This window comes from Syzygium oleosum, unplaced genomic scaffold (assembly GCF_021117445.2).
Source record: "Syzygium oleosum isolate NSW1041296 unplaced genomic scaffold, Sole_v2.1 Sole_v2.03, whole genome shotgun sequence".
Taxonomy (NCBI): Eukaryota; Viridiplantae; Streptophyta; class Magnoliopsida; order Myrtales; family Myrtaceae; genus Syzygium; species Syzygium oleosum.
In genome coordinates, this window is record NW_026607487.1 from 2,755,691 (window position 1) to 2,771,078 (window position 15,388).

The 15,388-nt window shown below is 40.6% G+C and overlaps 3 protein-coding genes across 6 annotated transcripts in view; 1 reads left to right on the top strand and 2 right to left on the bottom strand.

Moving 5' to 3' along the window:
- The window catches only part of LOC115662566 (disease resistance protein RPV1-like), a 242,019-nt gene that overhangs the window by 110,510 nt on the left and 116,121 nt on the right, over positions 1 to 15,388 (top strand). The window lies entirely within an intron of this gene.
- On the bottom strand, positions 122 to 8,125 carry LOC115662825 (uncharacterized). Of its 4 annotated transcripts, none has more exons than XM_056309540.1 (11): positions 7,955 to 8,125; positions 6,471 to 6,622; positions 5,317 to 5,995; positions 5,103 to 5,187; positions 4,438 to 4,525; positions 3,333 to 3,520; positions 2,235 to 2,367; positions 1,788 to 1,924; positions 1,535 to 1,609; positions 487 to 603; positions 122 to 378 (listed from the first exon to the last, which is right to left on the bottom strand). In XM_056309540.1, exons 2-11 carry the CDS (start codon positions 6,610 to 6,612, stop codon positions 292 to 294), a joined length of 1,731 nt encoding a protein of 576 aa, XP_056165515.1. In that variant the 5' UTR covers positions 6,613 to 6,622; positions 7,955 to 8,125; the 3' UTR covers positions 122 to 291. The 4 variants fall into 4 exon arrangements, with proteins under 4 accessions (XP_056165515.1, XP_056165513.1, XP_056165514.1 ...); XM_056309538.1 differs by lacking the exon at positions 7,955 to 8,125 and adding an exon at positions 7,329 to 7,704; XM_056309539.1 differs by lacking the exon at positions 7,955 to 8,125 and adding an exon at positions 7,329 to 7,703 and having other exon boundaries at positions 122 to 369.
- LOC115664718 (uncharacterized) lies at positions 12,356 to 14,484 on the bottom strand. The gene is made up of 4 exons (XM_030586612.2): positions 14,120 to 14,484; positions 13,459 to 13,587; positions 13,275 to 13,333; positions 12,356 to 13,179 (listed from the first exon to the last, which is right to left on the bottom strand). Exons 2-4 carry the CDS (start codon positions 13,568 to 13,570, stop codon positions 12,877 to 12,879), a joined length of 474 nt encoding a protein of 157 aa, XP_030442472.2. The 5' UTR covers positions 13,571 to 13,587; positions 14,120 to 14,484; the 3' UTR covers positions 12,356 to 12,876.

Sequence of the window (15,388 nt, forward strand, 5' to 3'; positions counted from 1 at the left end):
CGTGTTGGGGAACCGTGGAAAACCAGAACTCAAAAGCATAGAGTGTGGCTGTGGTCGAAACCCGACCAAGGAGCTTTCTGAAGCACCAAAATTTTCTTAAGAAAAAGCGACCCAGCACAAGAAGACGGAACTGAAGCTCTCATTGGCAATGAATTTTTCCCATATGCACATCAGAATTGTTAATTGGATCACTAAGTAATGATGTCTAGTCTTTATATGCAAAAGCTATTTACATAAGAAAAACCGCCGCTGACAGCAATAGCTCCGGGAGTTCATGAATTGATTGTCAAGCTAGTCAATCTCCACTCTGCATTTTGTTCTATTCCGAACATTCTTTTTGGTCGTCTTAGCATTATCCATGTGCAAAATCTGCAAAAACTGTTAATGGTCAAACAAATTGCACAAAAGTTAAAAAGAATATCATACTTTTCACTTCAGCTTTTCTTATATGAGAGTTAAGGAAACTGATGGGTGCTATTCACTTACTATAGAAGACTTCCATTCGATCTTGTCATTACCATCCGCAGTAGCTTGCTGAGATTGGTCCCATATATGATGAAATATGTGCACAAGAACAGCAGCATCAAGAGCGGCATATTCCAGCTGCAAACATTGCAATTGGTCAGGTTAAATCAAAGGACTTCTGCCCTGATCATATTTCAGGAAACATCAATGGTTACTTTTCTCTGCATTGTGTTTGCTCCTTAATATACGTTTATGGTTCTTTTCCTATCTTGGGGTTGAAAGTGGGGATGGTGTTTGTAAAAAAATAAGGAATATTCTACTTTTCTTGCATGTACTTTCACACTTTTTCCAATCAAGTCCTCGTACTTTTATTTGTTGAATTAAGTCCTACTTTCACAAATTTTGGAATCAAAGCCCTCTGACATCAAATCCGATTAAGTCTAGCTGACGTGACTGTTGAACGACGTCGTGCTATAACAGGGATAAAAGTTTTCTGTTGATGTGGTGTCCACATTGACTAACTTTAATCCACATCATACTTAGACATTGTGTACGGTGTCTAATTCTCTTCACACATGTCAATTTGGGAATCAGCATATTAACATCATACTTTGGCGTATCCGCTGCTAACATTTGCTAAAATTTGGTGTCAGAGGGGCTTGATTAAAAAATTAAAAGTAGGACTCGATAAGATAAATTAAAAATACAAGAACTTGTTTACATAAAGCATGAAAGTACAGAGACGAAAAAATAAATTTTTCCTAAAATGTATCAGCAGTTACGTTCTTTTAAATAGACACCACAAGAATATTTGTTGCACTAAAGATCTCGAGAAATCGCTTAAGCAAATGCCAAAAATAATGTCTGCTGACCCTACACTCTTGAAATTTCAGAGCATTAAGATTTACACGGAAGTGTCCGCAGATTGACATCATTCTTACAGATGCATTCCGCACAATAGTATGCTCTCCCAACCATTTGAGTTCTGACATTAAATTGTGTGATTCTTCCTGTAATTTCCATTCTGAGGCAATAATATAAAAAAAACGAAAAGAAAATGTAAAATAACCTGATTTTGACTCAAAGGTCGTTGCTCCCAGTCGCTATTCCTTCTTGTCTTGTTCAAACCGGCACCAAGTATTTCCTAGTTACAGCCAAGAAATAAAGGTAAAGCTAATTAATTCAGAGCTAAAGGTGATCTCAAAGGCATGCATCAGGATCCCAACATGAGTTCTGAGCAAGAAGAAATCATGTTCCTCCCTTTTCACCCCTGTCGGTAAGCAAGACAGCAATACTAGATATGAGATGCAAGTCCATTTTACCTCAGCAAGCCCCGAGAGACCACCACTGGATTCTTTAAATACATTCTGAATGTCCAACAGCATTTCAAAATGGTTAAAACACCCCAGTGTTTCATAGGAGCTGGTGAGTTGCTTCATATCACATTGAAAATTGTAGCCTGCATAGAGCAGGAACATCAGGAAATTCTGTGGAAAGCTATTCACTTCAGCAAAACAAGCACACTGAAACAACCAATGCCAGTCACCCTTAGTCATATTGGTACCAAACATGCACAAATAATTATTCCTTGTCCAAACTCTTGCTGCCCCGATGTATGTCTGGTACCAGAAATTCCAAATTCTTATGTCAGTACAATGATTTTTCTTTCCCTAGATTAGTAGACACAAATTCGTGATACCAAATTAAGGCTGATGTTTGGACCAAGAAGCGAAGGAGAGAATACAATTACGCTAAATAATTTCTCATACCAAGCTTTAGAATACTTGGAGACTGTAAAATACGACTCAGGCAGTTATCCAGAATATGTGGCATATCCCCTGACAATTTTATGAGATCAAAGATGAAAACCCTTCTGCTGGAAGCAATCTGCATGATGGACACCTGAAAATCAAAATAAACATCAGACTTAATTGATTTCTGACATTAATGGAGGACCCTTTTAGATATTTGTGCCGACAGGTCAGAGTGGAACCAGCCAATCGCAAAGGTGACAACAAGTCATGACCACTGATACAAAGTCGCCAACCTGAGACTTGACAGTGCCTTGATCTTCTCCACCAAATTGCAGCTACAACTTGCTCAACCAAAACCTCTGAATCACCTCAGCAGAGCAAGCAGCTGCTGTAATTTGGCTTAAAAGACCAAGTCACTGCTTAGAGCCAAATTACAAACGACGTGGTCCAATCATAGAAAGAGAGAGACAGAGAGACAGAGAGACAGGGACAGGGACAGGGAGAAAGAGAGAGACAGAGCTAAGTCAACAGCAGTAGGGACATTGATTGGTGAGACTAGCCATGCCAATGGCAACCACATATAAGATGGTGAGAAGTGGTGACAAAACCATCTTCTTCTTGTGTTGCCACCTCCTCTCTGTAGTCCTATACGATCTACATCTGCCTTTATCTGATTTGATCTAATCCGATAGTGGTCACCAAATGTCAAATCAAATATAGATACTGTCTACCATTTTACATGGATCTTCCACATGCAACCTTCAAAAAGGTCCTACTTCTGGCCAAGCATATCCCTCATCAAATTTCCCAAAAGGATGCGCACTATATAACAAGTAAAGCACATCTGAAATCATCTTAAAACTTTTGTTCTCAGCATGCCATTGTTAAATATCATGCTTCATAGTTGTTTTCATGGCCGTTGAAATATACAAAAGATAGTGCGATCACCAAAAGCTTGATGATAACTCTTGATCGTTAAATCATTTAATTTCTTTTATGGCAACAATGAATTTGTTTGGAACAAGAAGGCACAAAGAAAAATTTCAGCGACTATATAAAACCTCCAAGAGATTATGCATAGAAAGATGAGGTCAAACAGGACCTAGCAATTACCTTGTTAGGCTTGCTGCCCTTTACATAATTGGGTTTCCATTCACAGTCCACACCAACAACTTTAGATTCTTCAATATAGCATGTTGCTGTATGCAAACTATCCACTCGATCAACCCAAAAAACATCTTCAACACCCAGTTCTTTGAGGCACAAATAGTGCTTACGATGCAGAAGAGTTGCATCAAATTCTAAACAAGCCAACAGTTATAAATTAGAATTTTAGAAAAAAAGAATGCAACATTACTACGAAAATCCTACTGCGATACTCCATAACATGAGATCACCAAGGACTAACATCTAGGCATAGCGTACTTACACCATACTGATGATAGTGCAACGGAATACAGGTTTATCGGAGAAGTTCAATACCCAACACGTACGAAGGTCCACTAAAAACTTTTCAAGGTCAACATAACATGGCAAGCAATTGATTCTAGATCATCAGGCACAAGCAGAACTATTCTTTTCCTCAATCATGGAGAACTAGAGACCTAATTGCAGATGCAACTGTCAGTTTCAAGATATCAAATAATTAAGCAAATTTTCAATACATAATGACTTCAGCACTTCCCCAGATACAACTCAAACCAAGATTTACAAGTTATAGTAATTAGAGAACGTCAGCAGAACATCCATTCGGTAAACCGAATAACAATATACTGGCCATAAGAATCCCAATCAGTTTGCCACATTCTCTGACAAAATCCAAGTAATATACTGATAAATATATGCACATGAGAAGGCACATTCAAACAAAGATAGCCATCTACGCTGACCAACGCAATTGCCCTATACTTAACTCACTAGACAAGCATGCCAACACCTCGTCAACTGTACCAATAGAATCTTATGCATAGTCCAAGTACCTTATGCAAACAAAGCAGGAAGAATCCTGGTCTAAGGTTCCCAGTAACCTACTTGAGGCGTCTAGTTGGATTCTAGTAGCACAATAGAGGTTCCAATCACAGCAGTGACCGACAAAAAGTTAACTGTTTCAACAAAACTAGTGCAACAACATAGTTTTCTAAACTTATAGGTTGGAGAAGAGAAGTTACAGCAATATGTTATCCTAATATATTGGCGAACAAAATAGAAGTTGGCACACCTTTGGATTTTGGAAAACCTTGAAGAGAGTATCGATCACACAATTCATCAACTTTTTCCGAGTAACCAGCTTCCATTGCCAAATAGACCTTTAAAGTGGAAGATTAAAATCTTAATAGAACGAACAAAAGCACACAAAGTCTCCCTTCTTTATATGTCTAGAAGAACGACAACTACAAGCTGGTAATTTGTTATTCCGAACTTAAACACCACCTTTGAGAAAAAAGCAAAGGAAAGGAGGAAAATAACAACAGTAAAAGGACAAATGTTCATCACAAAGGAGGAGGTGGCACCACAGGAATTTCTTGCTCAAGCCACAAGGTGTCATTTATGTACGCAGCTCAAATGCTCTAGTTACATCAGAAGACATACTTATGACTATAAACTTAATCACATTTCTCTATAAAAGAACCAAGAACCATTAAACATTGCACCGAAGTCCAATAGCAGGAGATAAAACGTGTGATTACTGAAAAGGTTCTGCCAAAACCCCTTCCTGAGAATAACAGGACTGATAAAACTATTTGAGGAACCCCTGTAGAAGGCCAAACGGTCAACCTCAAAAGATTGATACAAATCTACTAAGGTTGCAACTTAAAAGCATGCAAATTCAAGTTCATCTAAAGAAAGATGCCACAGTTGGAACAAAGCATTTTAGACTAATACCAGGTATTCGATGAGCTGTTTGTCGCCCTTTGCCTTTGACTCAGCAACATCCCAGCATCCTTTTTCTGCTAGCTGCTTCATTGAACTACAAAAGAATAAATTAGTCTTGCTGTTCTCGATACAATGGTGCATTAATTCCGTGCACTATCAGCAACATAATAAATAAATCTTTAGCAAAAGTTACTTCCAAACAATTTTAACAGCGAAGAAGTACCTTTCTTTACATTGATGATATACATCACCAAATTCTTGCCGGAGATTGTTTTTCTTTATTGTCACATAAGCATACTTCAGCATTTTCCTGTCAAAATATTCCTGGACAAGTACACATAACATTGGCTTGCCCATAAATGTGGCCCACTTCTCTGCAGCCCTGAATTCTTTCTTTTCCATCATAGCAAGAAGGAAGGATTTCCCAGATTGGCGAATAGAAAAGTGCTCCAACATAGTGACTGCTGTCATATAGGACTGGGACTCTATCAACTTGAAAATATATTGCTCAAGAAATGTTAGTGCAGTCACTGGTCTAAAGTTAATGTTTGTAGCTTTAAGTTCGCATATGACATTCTCGAGGTTTGTCAGTCTCACGTCAAACACTTCTACTACCTTCAAAAGTATCCTCTCATCATGATTTACATATCCCTGAACCATATCAACAAATAAATGCGCAGCTAAGTCCTTTGCTTGCAAGGAGTCCGCAAGGTTAGCTTTCAGAAAACGACGGAGAGAAGATATTATCAAGTGACTGAATCCCTCACAGTGAATGTCAAATACGGGTAGTGCATAGAGACAGTGTATGACAAAAGTAGCGGGTCCAGGTCGGGGCCCATTATTTAATACTTGATGAACTTGATGTTGAAGTACCCCGAACTTTCTAGTTGCCTTCAAGGTACCTAAACATTGAAACAAAAGGTAATATGCCTAAGAAAGGAAGTCCAGATAGCCATAAACCAAGTGGATTCCAAGCATCTATGAAAAGACTTGAAGGATAGCAACATCCAGTAAATGACCAATTATTCCTCATCAAAAAGTGAAATGTTCTGTGCAGCATGACAGTAGTCGTAAATACTGAGACGCACTATGCACTGCATGTGTGTTCTCTAATTGTTGAGATCTGAGGACTAATGTCTTACATGGCTCAAAGCTTCAGTTTGTTCTTAAAACAAAAGTAGCATCTAAAGAAGAGCCTCATCTTTGGAAGAGAAGTTAAAGAGAAAGTTGATGTATAACCAGAAGATGCAGGCAAGTCGATCATCCAATGCATATAGCAGTCATTTCCTCACATATACTGCATATGATGTGAACCATTAAGGGAAGCTGGAAAGTAAACGTGGCAAGAGACTTTTGAAGGGGAAAGCATTGTTATACCAGAAGCATAACATTCTTTGATGAGGTACAAGAATACAATTGGCGAAATGTGGGACAAATCAGACAGAGAGTGAAGACATAGGGTCCATGATTCACGAGTTTCCTCTTCCGGCTGTTTGACAATTTTATCGTCCCATCCCATGGAAGTAGAACTGCCCCACAAAGGATAAAAACATTAGTTTAGAGATGACAAGCATCATAAAGAATCCTGTTTATCATCCATACAGAATGACAAAGCAGCCAGAACCAAAAATGACACTCTCCAAGAACTCTCAGAAACATTCAACAAAAAAAGTTGCTCTCAATTCTTCAAAAAAAGAAACTTCAACTAAAGGCTCATTTCTAAGCACCAAGACCAAAGAGCCAGAATTCAACCAAGTTAAAGAGAGAGAAAAGCGAAGAACCCAGTTTAGCAATTGGATTGGATGTTCTCTGCGATTGAACCAAGGTGGGAAGTGCAAGCAGGCTTTGAGGAACTTAGGCAGAACTAGGAGAAAAAGCCGTAAAACATGTCCAAGCTTAGGGCATGTCAGAAATTACTTCTACATTTTTATTTTTGCTTAATATAAATCTTGCAGCTCACCCACTTTAACTTTTTATAAATCCGAAACTCATGAAACTTTCACAGAACTCAAATGTTGACACGTAGATTCACATACAACTTTTTCATAATTTTCTGAAATTTGAATAGTATTTCGCATTTTGGCGGGAAACCAAAAAAGTACTTTTTTTCTTTTAATTAGGTACAAACAAACATGCCCTTAAGAAGCCCGATTGAAGTTATCATACTCATGCCATTATTTGGTTAAAACTAACCAACCTATAGCGAGAACCGTGGGAAAAAAAAAATCAGATTACCTCATGCGCTCGGGATCACTGCACCAGACGACACAAAGAATAATCCACGGGAGTACACGAGCACAACAAATGTAACCCAATACCTTAAAACCGTAACGCTTCACAGTTCTCCTATACATAGTATGCAAAATGACCCTCTAAAAGTGCCCGGCTGCCAGCTAAAGAGGCACCCAGTACGCAAGCTGAACTCAAGTCATCCTAAGGTGCTCAACAACAGGAAGTTAATTGAACTGGGAAGTACAGCCAAATCAACAAACTCAAACCAAACAGCCGCCACCATTCTCGCACCACCCACTTTAAAAAGCCACACCCCTCAAGAGCAAAAACTCCAATCTCATCCCACCACCTCAACATTCCCCGTAACTCCAATTCGGGCAAATCAGATCATACCCTCTTTTCCTCCCCTATCTACCCAACGAACCCATTCGATCATCGACGGAAAATAAACCTGAAAAACTGCAACGACCGAGTGCAATCCAGGCGAATTCAACTCCGCAGCCTAAAAACGCAATCGAGCAACGAATTGCCCGTTCGACCAGAGTAGCAGCAAGAGGAACAAACGAGCAAACGATGCAGCGACCAAAGAGGAAGAAACGGAAGCGGGAGAACAGCAGGCGAGTCTTTACCGGAGGGAACGCGGATCGCCGGAGCCGGAAAATGGAGAGCGAGGGTCGTGATCGGCGAACTCCGAGTCGCCTTTGGCTTGGGCGGAAGCGGAGACGGGGGGAGGAAGAAACCCTAATCAACAAATGGGGGGGCAATTTGATGACGAGGGAAGGAACTCGGGGGGGCCCCACTGGATCTTTCCCAAAGCGGCTCATACTTGCTCTTTAATCCCCCCGTTTTCTGGCCTCCTTTGCATGTCTCTAATGTAATGATGAAGCCCAAGCGCACACGTGGCGAGCTTATCGGCTTCCAAATTCAGATTTTACAGGTCATCAAGATAATTGGTGTTTAGTGGCTAAGGGATGATTTGTGTACTCCCATGATGGTAGTAATACGAGTTTGATTTGCAGGTTGAGTGATTTTCTGGACAGATAACATGCTTCATTTGAATATACTTTCATATAAGAAACTTTCTATTCGTTATCATTTTGGTAGGACTATGGCAATGAACCTTCGAATCATGAGTGATGCGGAAGAATTATGATTCAAATCGAATGTTCTGTAACGGGTATAAGACCTCTTGTATCAACAATGCCTAGAGAAGCGGCTAATGTCAATCACCCACTTTTGCATTAATCGAGCCGGTTTATGTTTTAATTTGCGAAATCGAGCCGTTATATTTGCCGACGCCAACTGGCTAGGGCACATTTTCTGGATGCGGAGTTCGGGCGAATTGATCAGGTTCCCAAATTCTAGGTGCAAAATGTAGCTTGAATTTCACATTACAGGAGAATAATGATCCATGCTCTCTCCTAGAGTTGACGAGCTGACGTGGCATCCGATTGACTTCATAGATGAGAAAATCATCAAACGGCCCCAAATGGATTTATAATTTCTATAAGATACTAGGATCTGAGCCGGCATTGCAGGCAAGACTTGCACGGAAATAGGAAAAATGCCGAGAGTCGCCCATCTCAAGCTATGGAATTGCACTGCGAACTTGACACCGTTGAGAAAGAGAGAGATCTGGTGAGATGAAGAAGATGAGATCTACCGAAGTGACAGCGTTTGTGCTAGATCTCCTGGAAGCTGGGATCAGATTTGCACCGAGAATGTGGAAGAAACTCTTCCTCTGCCAATTGTAAATGCTCAATCTTCTTTCGCCCTTTTTGTGGGCTAGTTGCGTATTTAGATGTGGATGCTGTTACTAGGGACGAGAAGCTTGCGGCACCTAATTCATTACCTTGAAATTAGTGATCAATCATGTGAACCTGCATTCTTCTAGCTGGGGAATATGCTGGGCAATCTGTGTAGAAGCAGTAATTTGGGGTAGTCGCCGAATTCAAGCATTTCTAGATGTGATCGAACTTTTGTGCCACTTTTGCGGTGGCATTGTGCATTTAAGAATGCAATCCTGGTGAACAATGAAATTGCAGCAGGAGACTTCATCCGGTTGTCGTTGGAAGTTAAATTGGGGTCACATTTTGTAGAACAGGTTTCTTACTTTTTTCACCTTCTCTATCTGGGCAATCTGAGGGTTCAATCATTTCATTCGCTTCTATTGTAGAGATGCCCAAGAGTCGATTGACTTGAGCAAATTCTTTATTGATCAATGCGCTGTTGGGAATAACCATGGACTAAATTCATGTTTTGGTTTTTCTTTCGTGCATTTGTACCAATGAAAAGGAACCCGGTCATATTTGTGCGGCGGCCGATATTTTTCTGCAGCTCTGTTGTAGATTTTAGGTTCAACACCGTGAATTGTAGGCTGATGTGCATAACTCGAGAGAAATTTTATCCTTGTTAAGCATCAGGACACAAGGCTGTCTGAGCCAGAGCTGATCAAAATGAGTTGGTCATGCTTCACTGAATCTACCAAATGGTCAATTAAGATTCATGCATCGGATATCCAATAATTTTGCACATTAAACCGTCTAGCTCCGAATCAACTCCAACCTCACCTGTATCAACTTCACCGTTGAATTTGATCATATGATTTCGCAGTTGATATGAATTGAAACGTGATCGTGCGAGTAAGACCGTAGGAAGCCAATCCAATCATCAACGACTTGATATAGCAACCAACCGTTGTTTGTTCCGCATCCCCGTCAGTCCCGCTTGTTTTTTGTCGCTAGCACGAGCCTCTTCACATAGACCGATGCCTCATTTTCTTCGTTCAATTTATCATCTTGCTCTTTGAGACGGCATGAACATATCTGCTGATAAAGGTTGGACAGTTTGACCTTGGTTTTACGCGAAGTTAAACGTACTCAGATCCAAATTCATACGCGAAGTCGCTTACAAACTCTCTGGGCGCTGCCGGTGGCTATAAGCTCGGGAAAGTTTTTAGCTATGTTTCTTGGCTATGCAAGGGAAGAAGAAAAAAGAAATAGTGGTTAGGAAAAAGGGTAAACTACAGAACCGAATCCTCAAACTTTTCCACAACTTGCGGTTGGCGTTACTCTTGTAGTTTGAAAATCTTCCATTTTGCGCCCCTTGGGTTTCGCAAAACTCTCGGCGTCGAAAACCATTCGAGAAAGGTTGGGATAGCCGTAAAAAAAAACAATCACAAGGTGCAAAGCGTGAGTATCCTGAAATTAGATGGTGAGAAGTGTTCCTAAGGGAAAGTCGACGATGGTTTTTAGCAATTTTTCCGGAAAAGAAAAATGAAGATGAAATTTGCAAACGATCGATCGTTTAAATGTTGAGCACAATAATATCATACGGCATAGCGGTAAGCTGAGAGCTGAGTTCCAGCAAATCTTTTAAGTTGTACCTTCAATCGACCGACTAGAAAAAAAGCTACGGAAGCAATAGCTCGACGAAGCTCGGAAAATGTGAGGATCGATCGTTTATTCAACACCCGTGTGCACGGCATTTTTCGATTACATATAGCTTCGGCAGCATACGTCGCCGTACGATGAATCGCACGACGGAGAGGAATCGAAATAGGCGAGTTGAGGAAAATAGGGCAGGGTTAAAGAACCCCAGAAACGGAGGGCTTTAAACAAGCATTTGGCTGGAAACATAGTCCTAAACACAACGAAATCGACCCCGAAATTAGATCGAAACGTGGATCCTCCAAACACAAGTGTTCATCTGGTTTTGCAGTCAGCATCAAATTCATTCAGGAAAAGAGCTTACTGAAAAAGAGGGGAGAAGAGAAGGACGGATCAGGCAATTTCAATCACAGCTCCATGAACTAAAAAGTTCAATCAGCTCCGTTCCCATTCAAATCCAAAAGGCAAGACTGTTATTCCATGGGCATCGTCATCAACAGATCAGACAAATTTTCTTTGCCTCCGAGCCCTGTGCTTCTCCTCCGTGGAATTACAACAACCGGTCGAGCGATTCGATCCATCGATCGGTGATGCCCGAGCCGGAATTGAATCGATTCACAGTCTCTCTCGATCGAGAGAGAGAGAGAGAGCGTGCTCGCTCGAGATTCACGCACGAACAGAACAGTGGTGCGCGCGCGCAGGCAAAAACAAAATCACGAATTTTCACGCGAGCTACTCAAGATTCGCACTTACCTCCCGCCGAACGCGCTAATAAATTGCAACGAGTGACGCTGAGTTACGCATCGAGTTTATCGACACTAGGGATCTGAGCCGGCATTGCAGGCGAGACGTGCGTGGAAACAAGGAAAAACGCCGAGAGTCGCCCATCTCCAGGCTAGGGAATCGCTCGGCGAACTTGACGCCGATGAGAGAGAGAGCTCTGGCGAGATGAAGAAGATGAGGAGGAGGAGGAAGAAGAAGAAGAAGAAAGGAGAGAGAGGATGCGAGGAGCTCGAGCGTTTAGAAATGGCGAAAAAAAATAAAATAAAAAATAAAAAGTGAAATGGAAATTTGTGCCCAACGGAAGGAGAGAGAGAGAGAGATTGACCGCATTAAAATCTGAGAGGAAGAGACAGCGATCATGCTGTCAAAAAAAGGTTTTTTATTTTTTATTTTCTATCTTTTTTTTCTCGGAGACACAGAGTGTCGTGTCCGACTGCCACGTGTCAGTCTTGTGGGTTAAGCCTGTTTTAATGGGAGAAAAGTCGTTATTCCCTTCCTTTTTTGTTTGTTTGTTGGTGCTATCAAAATTTCCATTTTTGTTTTTTACTTTTTGCATATTGGTAGGTGTTTAGGAAAATCACAGTTCTTTCCGGCTAAAAAATTTGTTGGGATATTGTGTTGAAGCTGATAATCTTTCGTAGGAACAAGATACACAAATTGATTTTTCGGCTTTAGAAAAAGATTGAGTCCATATAAATTACCCACCTTGTCATAACAAAAAAATTACGAAGATACAGTCGGATTCGATAGCGTCAATCACAAAAGGAAAATTTGGGGACTTCATTGTAGTCTCGATTCTGAAATGCGTCATTGTACGAACTTTCCTCGATAACCAGTAATTCCAATGCCTTGATCGATTCATGTATAGTATATATTAATCTTTGGGGGGGCCCGATTTTGAAGGTTCTTAAAAATTTCCATACACACAACATCGATATATAGTCGACAATATGACTATATGAGTGTGACCCCTATAAGAATACAGGATAAAGAATGCTTAAACAGATAAGATACAAGCCTTGGAAAATGTACAAATGAGGTATACCCCATGACACCGCCAGAACTACTAGCTTTCTTTTGCCTTGATGCCTCATAGGAATATTCTAATTTCAATTTTAGATCCTGTATTCTCAAAGGAACTGATGCTGAAACAGTCGATGATGTCGATGATGCTTTGCCTCTGACAACCCAGGCACTAGCTTCAATAATCTTCGTGGCTGCCTCCATAACATAGGCAGCCTTCTTGGCCGGAACGAATCCGGGACCTTTAATTGGAGAAAACAGCCTATGATGGGTAATGGAAATAGGTCTAGCTGATTTCAAAGGAAGTATTTCGGTCTGAAATCTCTCTATCGGTCGGTTCTGCGCCTTTGAGGGCTTTACTTCTGCAGGTGTGAGGAGAAACTACTACTAGAACTGCTGAGGTAATCAATCCGATCACATCTACTTCGCAAATCATGGGTGCCATCACTGTAAGGAGAAGCTTCGACTTGATGAAATTCGGAACACGAGGTGGAGGATTCGGGACCATTTAACTTTGGCAATGAATCCAAACCCATTAGTCGAGCCACTACTCCAAGGGCTCTATTTTCAAATCCTTCATTGCTGGTCTCTGAATCAGCACAGTTCCATTCACTAGTTCCGCTTTTACTTAAACTGACTCCATTTTCATCATTAACATTCTACATTAAAGCAAGAAACAATGCAAGTCAAATAGATGGAACTGATGCACGACTAAAAAAGATTTTGACTACAGTAGGGTCAAATGAACTCCCACCATCTGAAACCTTGACTTCGCCAAGATCTTTGCATCATCCATTCCATGCTTAACTCCATCTATAATCATAAACAAAGCACGTTAATAGCACTATATGAGCCATCGCCTCCAGAAAACTTTCATATGCTAACAATGAACGGGCATGCGACCAATAAAATTTATAAAAAGACGATGCAAGTCGTACCAGGTCCAGGTATATCAGGACTGTTTGAGAACAGCAGCTTCTTCCTGGACTTGCTGTTCCAGTCAAAAAACTGTAGGAAGCCTCCCTTTGACCGTCTTTTCTCCACCTCCATCTCTCAATTACAGGTATCTAAAAGGAAAAGAAAAAAAAATTACATACATGAAGAGGAGATAGGAAGACCCAGAACAACCACATCCAGAGTAACTTGGGTAACTTCGACAAAAGCTCACATTGCAAAGCGGACGATGAAAACGCTAGACCAGGCGTATTCTACTATTTGCCAGACGAAATTCCGAGAGCAACACATGAATAATGGAGACCGAGTGTGCATTATCCTAATTTCAATAACCCTCCATTCCTATTTGCAAGCATTTCAGGATTCACAGCTCGGATAATTCTAATCTCACATTTGCCAAGAATCGACCCAACAACCAAAGCATCATACTTGGCTCACTGAAACACGATTCATTCACAAAGCATCTCTCAAACTCCGAAAGCAAGCCCCATTGCTTGCAAGAACACGACCCCACTGCCTCGCCTGCTAAGTCCAAACTCTAAACTGAAGTGGAGATTCACACGTCAACCGAACAGTAGCGCGCGCTCAAGCAACAAACAAAAATCAACGAATTTTCCACGCGAACTACCAAAGATTCACGCTCACCTCCCGCCGAATGCGGCGAGGATTACGACGAGCGACACACAGAGTTGCGCATCAGGTTATCGACGCTAGATCTGGGCCGGCATTGCCGGCGCGACGCGCGCGGAGCAAGAAAACGATGGGAGTCGCCGCCATCCCAGGCCACGGAAATTGCTCCGGCGAACTCGACGCCGATGACAGAGAGAGAGAGATCTGGCGAGATGAAGAAGAAGAAGAAGAAGAAGAAGGAGAGAGAGAATGCGAGGAGTTCGAGTGGTTAAAAATGGTGAATTTTGTGTCCAAAGGAAGGAAGGAAGGAAGAGAGGAGAGAGATTGACTGGTTTTTTGTGCATTGAAGTCTGAGAGGAAGAGACACAGCCATCTCTTGCTGTTAAAAATTGTTTTTTTTTTTAATTTTCTTGTCTTTTTTTTTTCCGGAGATTCAGAGAGCCGTGTCCGACCGCCACGTGTCAGTCTTGTGGGTGAAGCCAATTTGTTTTTTGTAGGTGAAGTCAGTTTAAATTGGAGAAAAAGTTTTGATATATCTCCTCTTTTTGTTGTCCTGTTTGGAAAGTGTCAAGATCCAATGGAATTCAGATAAAAAGAAAAATCCAATGGAATTAATTATTCGGCTATTGTTCTTGCTTTTGCATGTTTTGGTAGCTTGCAAATTAGGACAAAGTATGTTCTTTCTGACTAAAAAAATTTGTTCGAACGTTGTGCAGAAGCTGATCATGTTTCCTAATAGGACGAGGTACACGAAATGATATTTCAAATTTTTAATAAAAAGATCGAGTCCATACAGATTACCCACCTCATCGTCACGAAAAAAATCTAAGAAGATAGAGCTTGATTCGATAGCATTAATCATATTAAAAAAAATTATGAACTTGAATTCGCGTTTCGTAATAATTCAAAGACTTGCCATTAGACTTTCCTCTTTTTCAGATTAAAAAAAAAGGTTTACATTGAACATTTAGGAATAAGTGCATTAGAAACCTTAAAACTTGTCACGAAAGTGCAATTGAGACATAAAACTTACAAGAATCAAGTCCAAATTATTGCAATTGAGTCCAACTTGGCTAACAGAAAATGTCGACGTGGCTTTTTTTTAATATTTTCTCTATCCTACGTAGCGGTGACATGGCTAAAACATCAAACATAAGGCTAAAACGGTGTCATTTTGGTCTAAATCTAAATTTTAATATATTTTTTTATTTAAATTAAATTAAAAAATAAGATAAATTTAAAAAAAAAAGGAGAGAGGGGTGAGAAATCTTGCCGGGAAGGGCT

Excerpts from the sequence above, each read along its gene's own strand:
- LOC115662825 (XM_056309538.1), bottom strand. The coding sequence starts at position 7,447 with ATGTATAGGAGAACTGTGAAGCGTTACGGTTTTAAGGTATTGGGTTAC. Across the intron at positions 6,623-7,328 it reads AGTGATCCCGAGCGCATGAG|TTCTACTTCCATGGGATGGG; the intron begins GTAATCTGATTT and ends TTTGTGGGGCAG. Across the intron at positions 2,368-3,332 it reads AGGGCAGCAAGCCTAACAAG|GTGTCCATCATGCAGATTGC; the intron begins GTAATTGCTAGG and ends TTTGATTTTCAG.
- LOC115664718 (XM_030586612.2), bottom strand. The coding sequence starts at position 13,570 with ATGGAGGTGGAGAAAAGACGGTCAAAGGGAGGCTTCCTACAGTTTTTT. Across the intron at positions 13,334-13,458 it reads TCCTGATATACCTGGACCTG|ATGGAGTTAAGCATGGAATG; the intron begins GTACGACTTGCA and ends TTATGATTATAG. Across the intron at positions 13,180-13,274 it reads CGAAGTCAAGGTTTCAGATG|AATGTTAATGATGAAAATGG; the intron begins GTGGGAGTTCAT and ends GCTTTAATGTAG.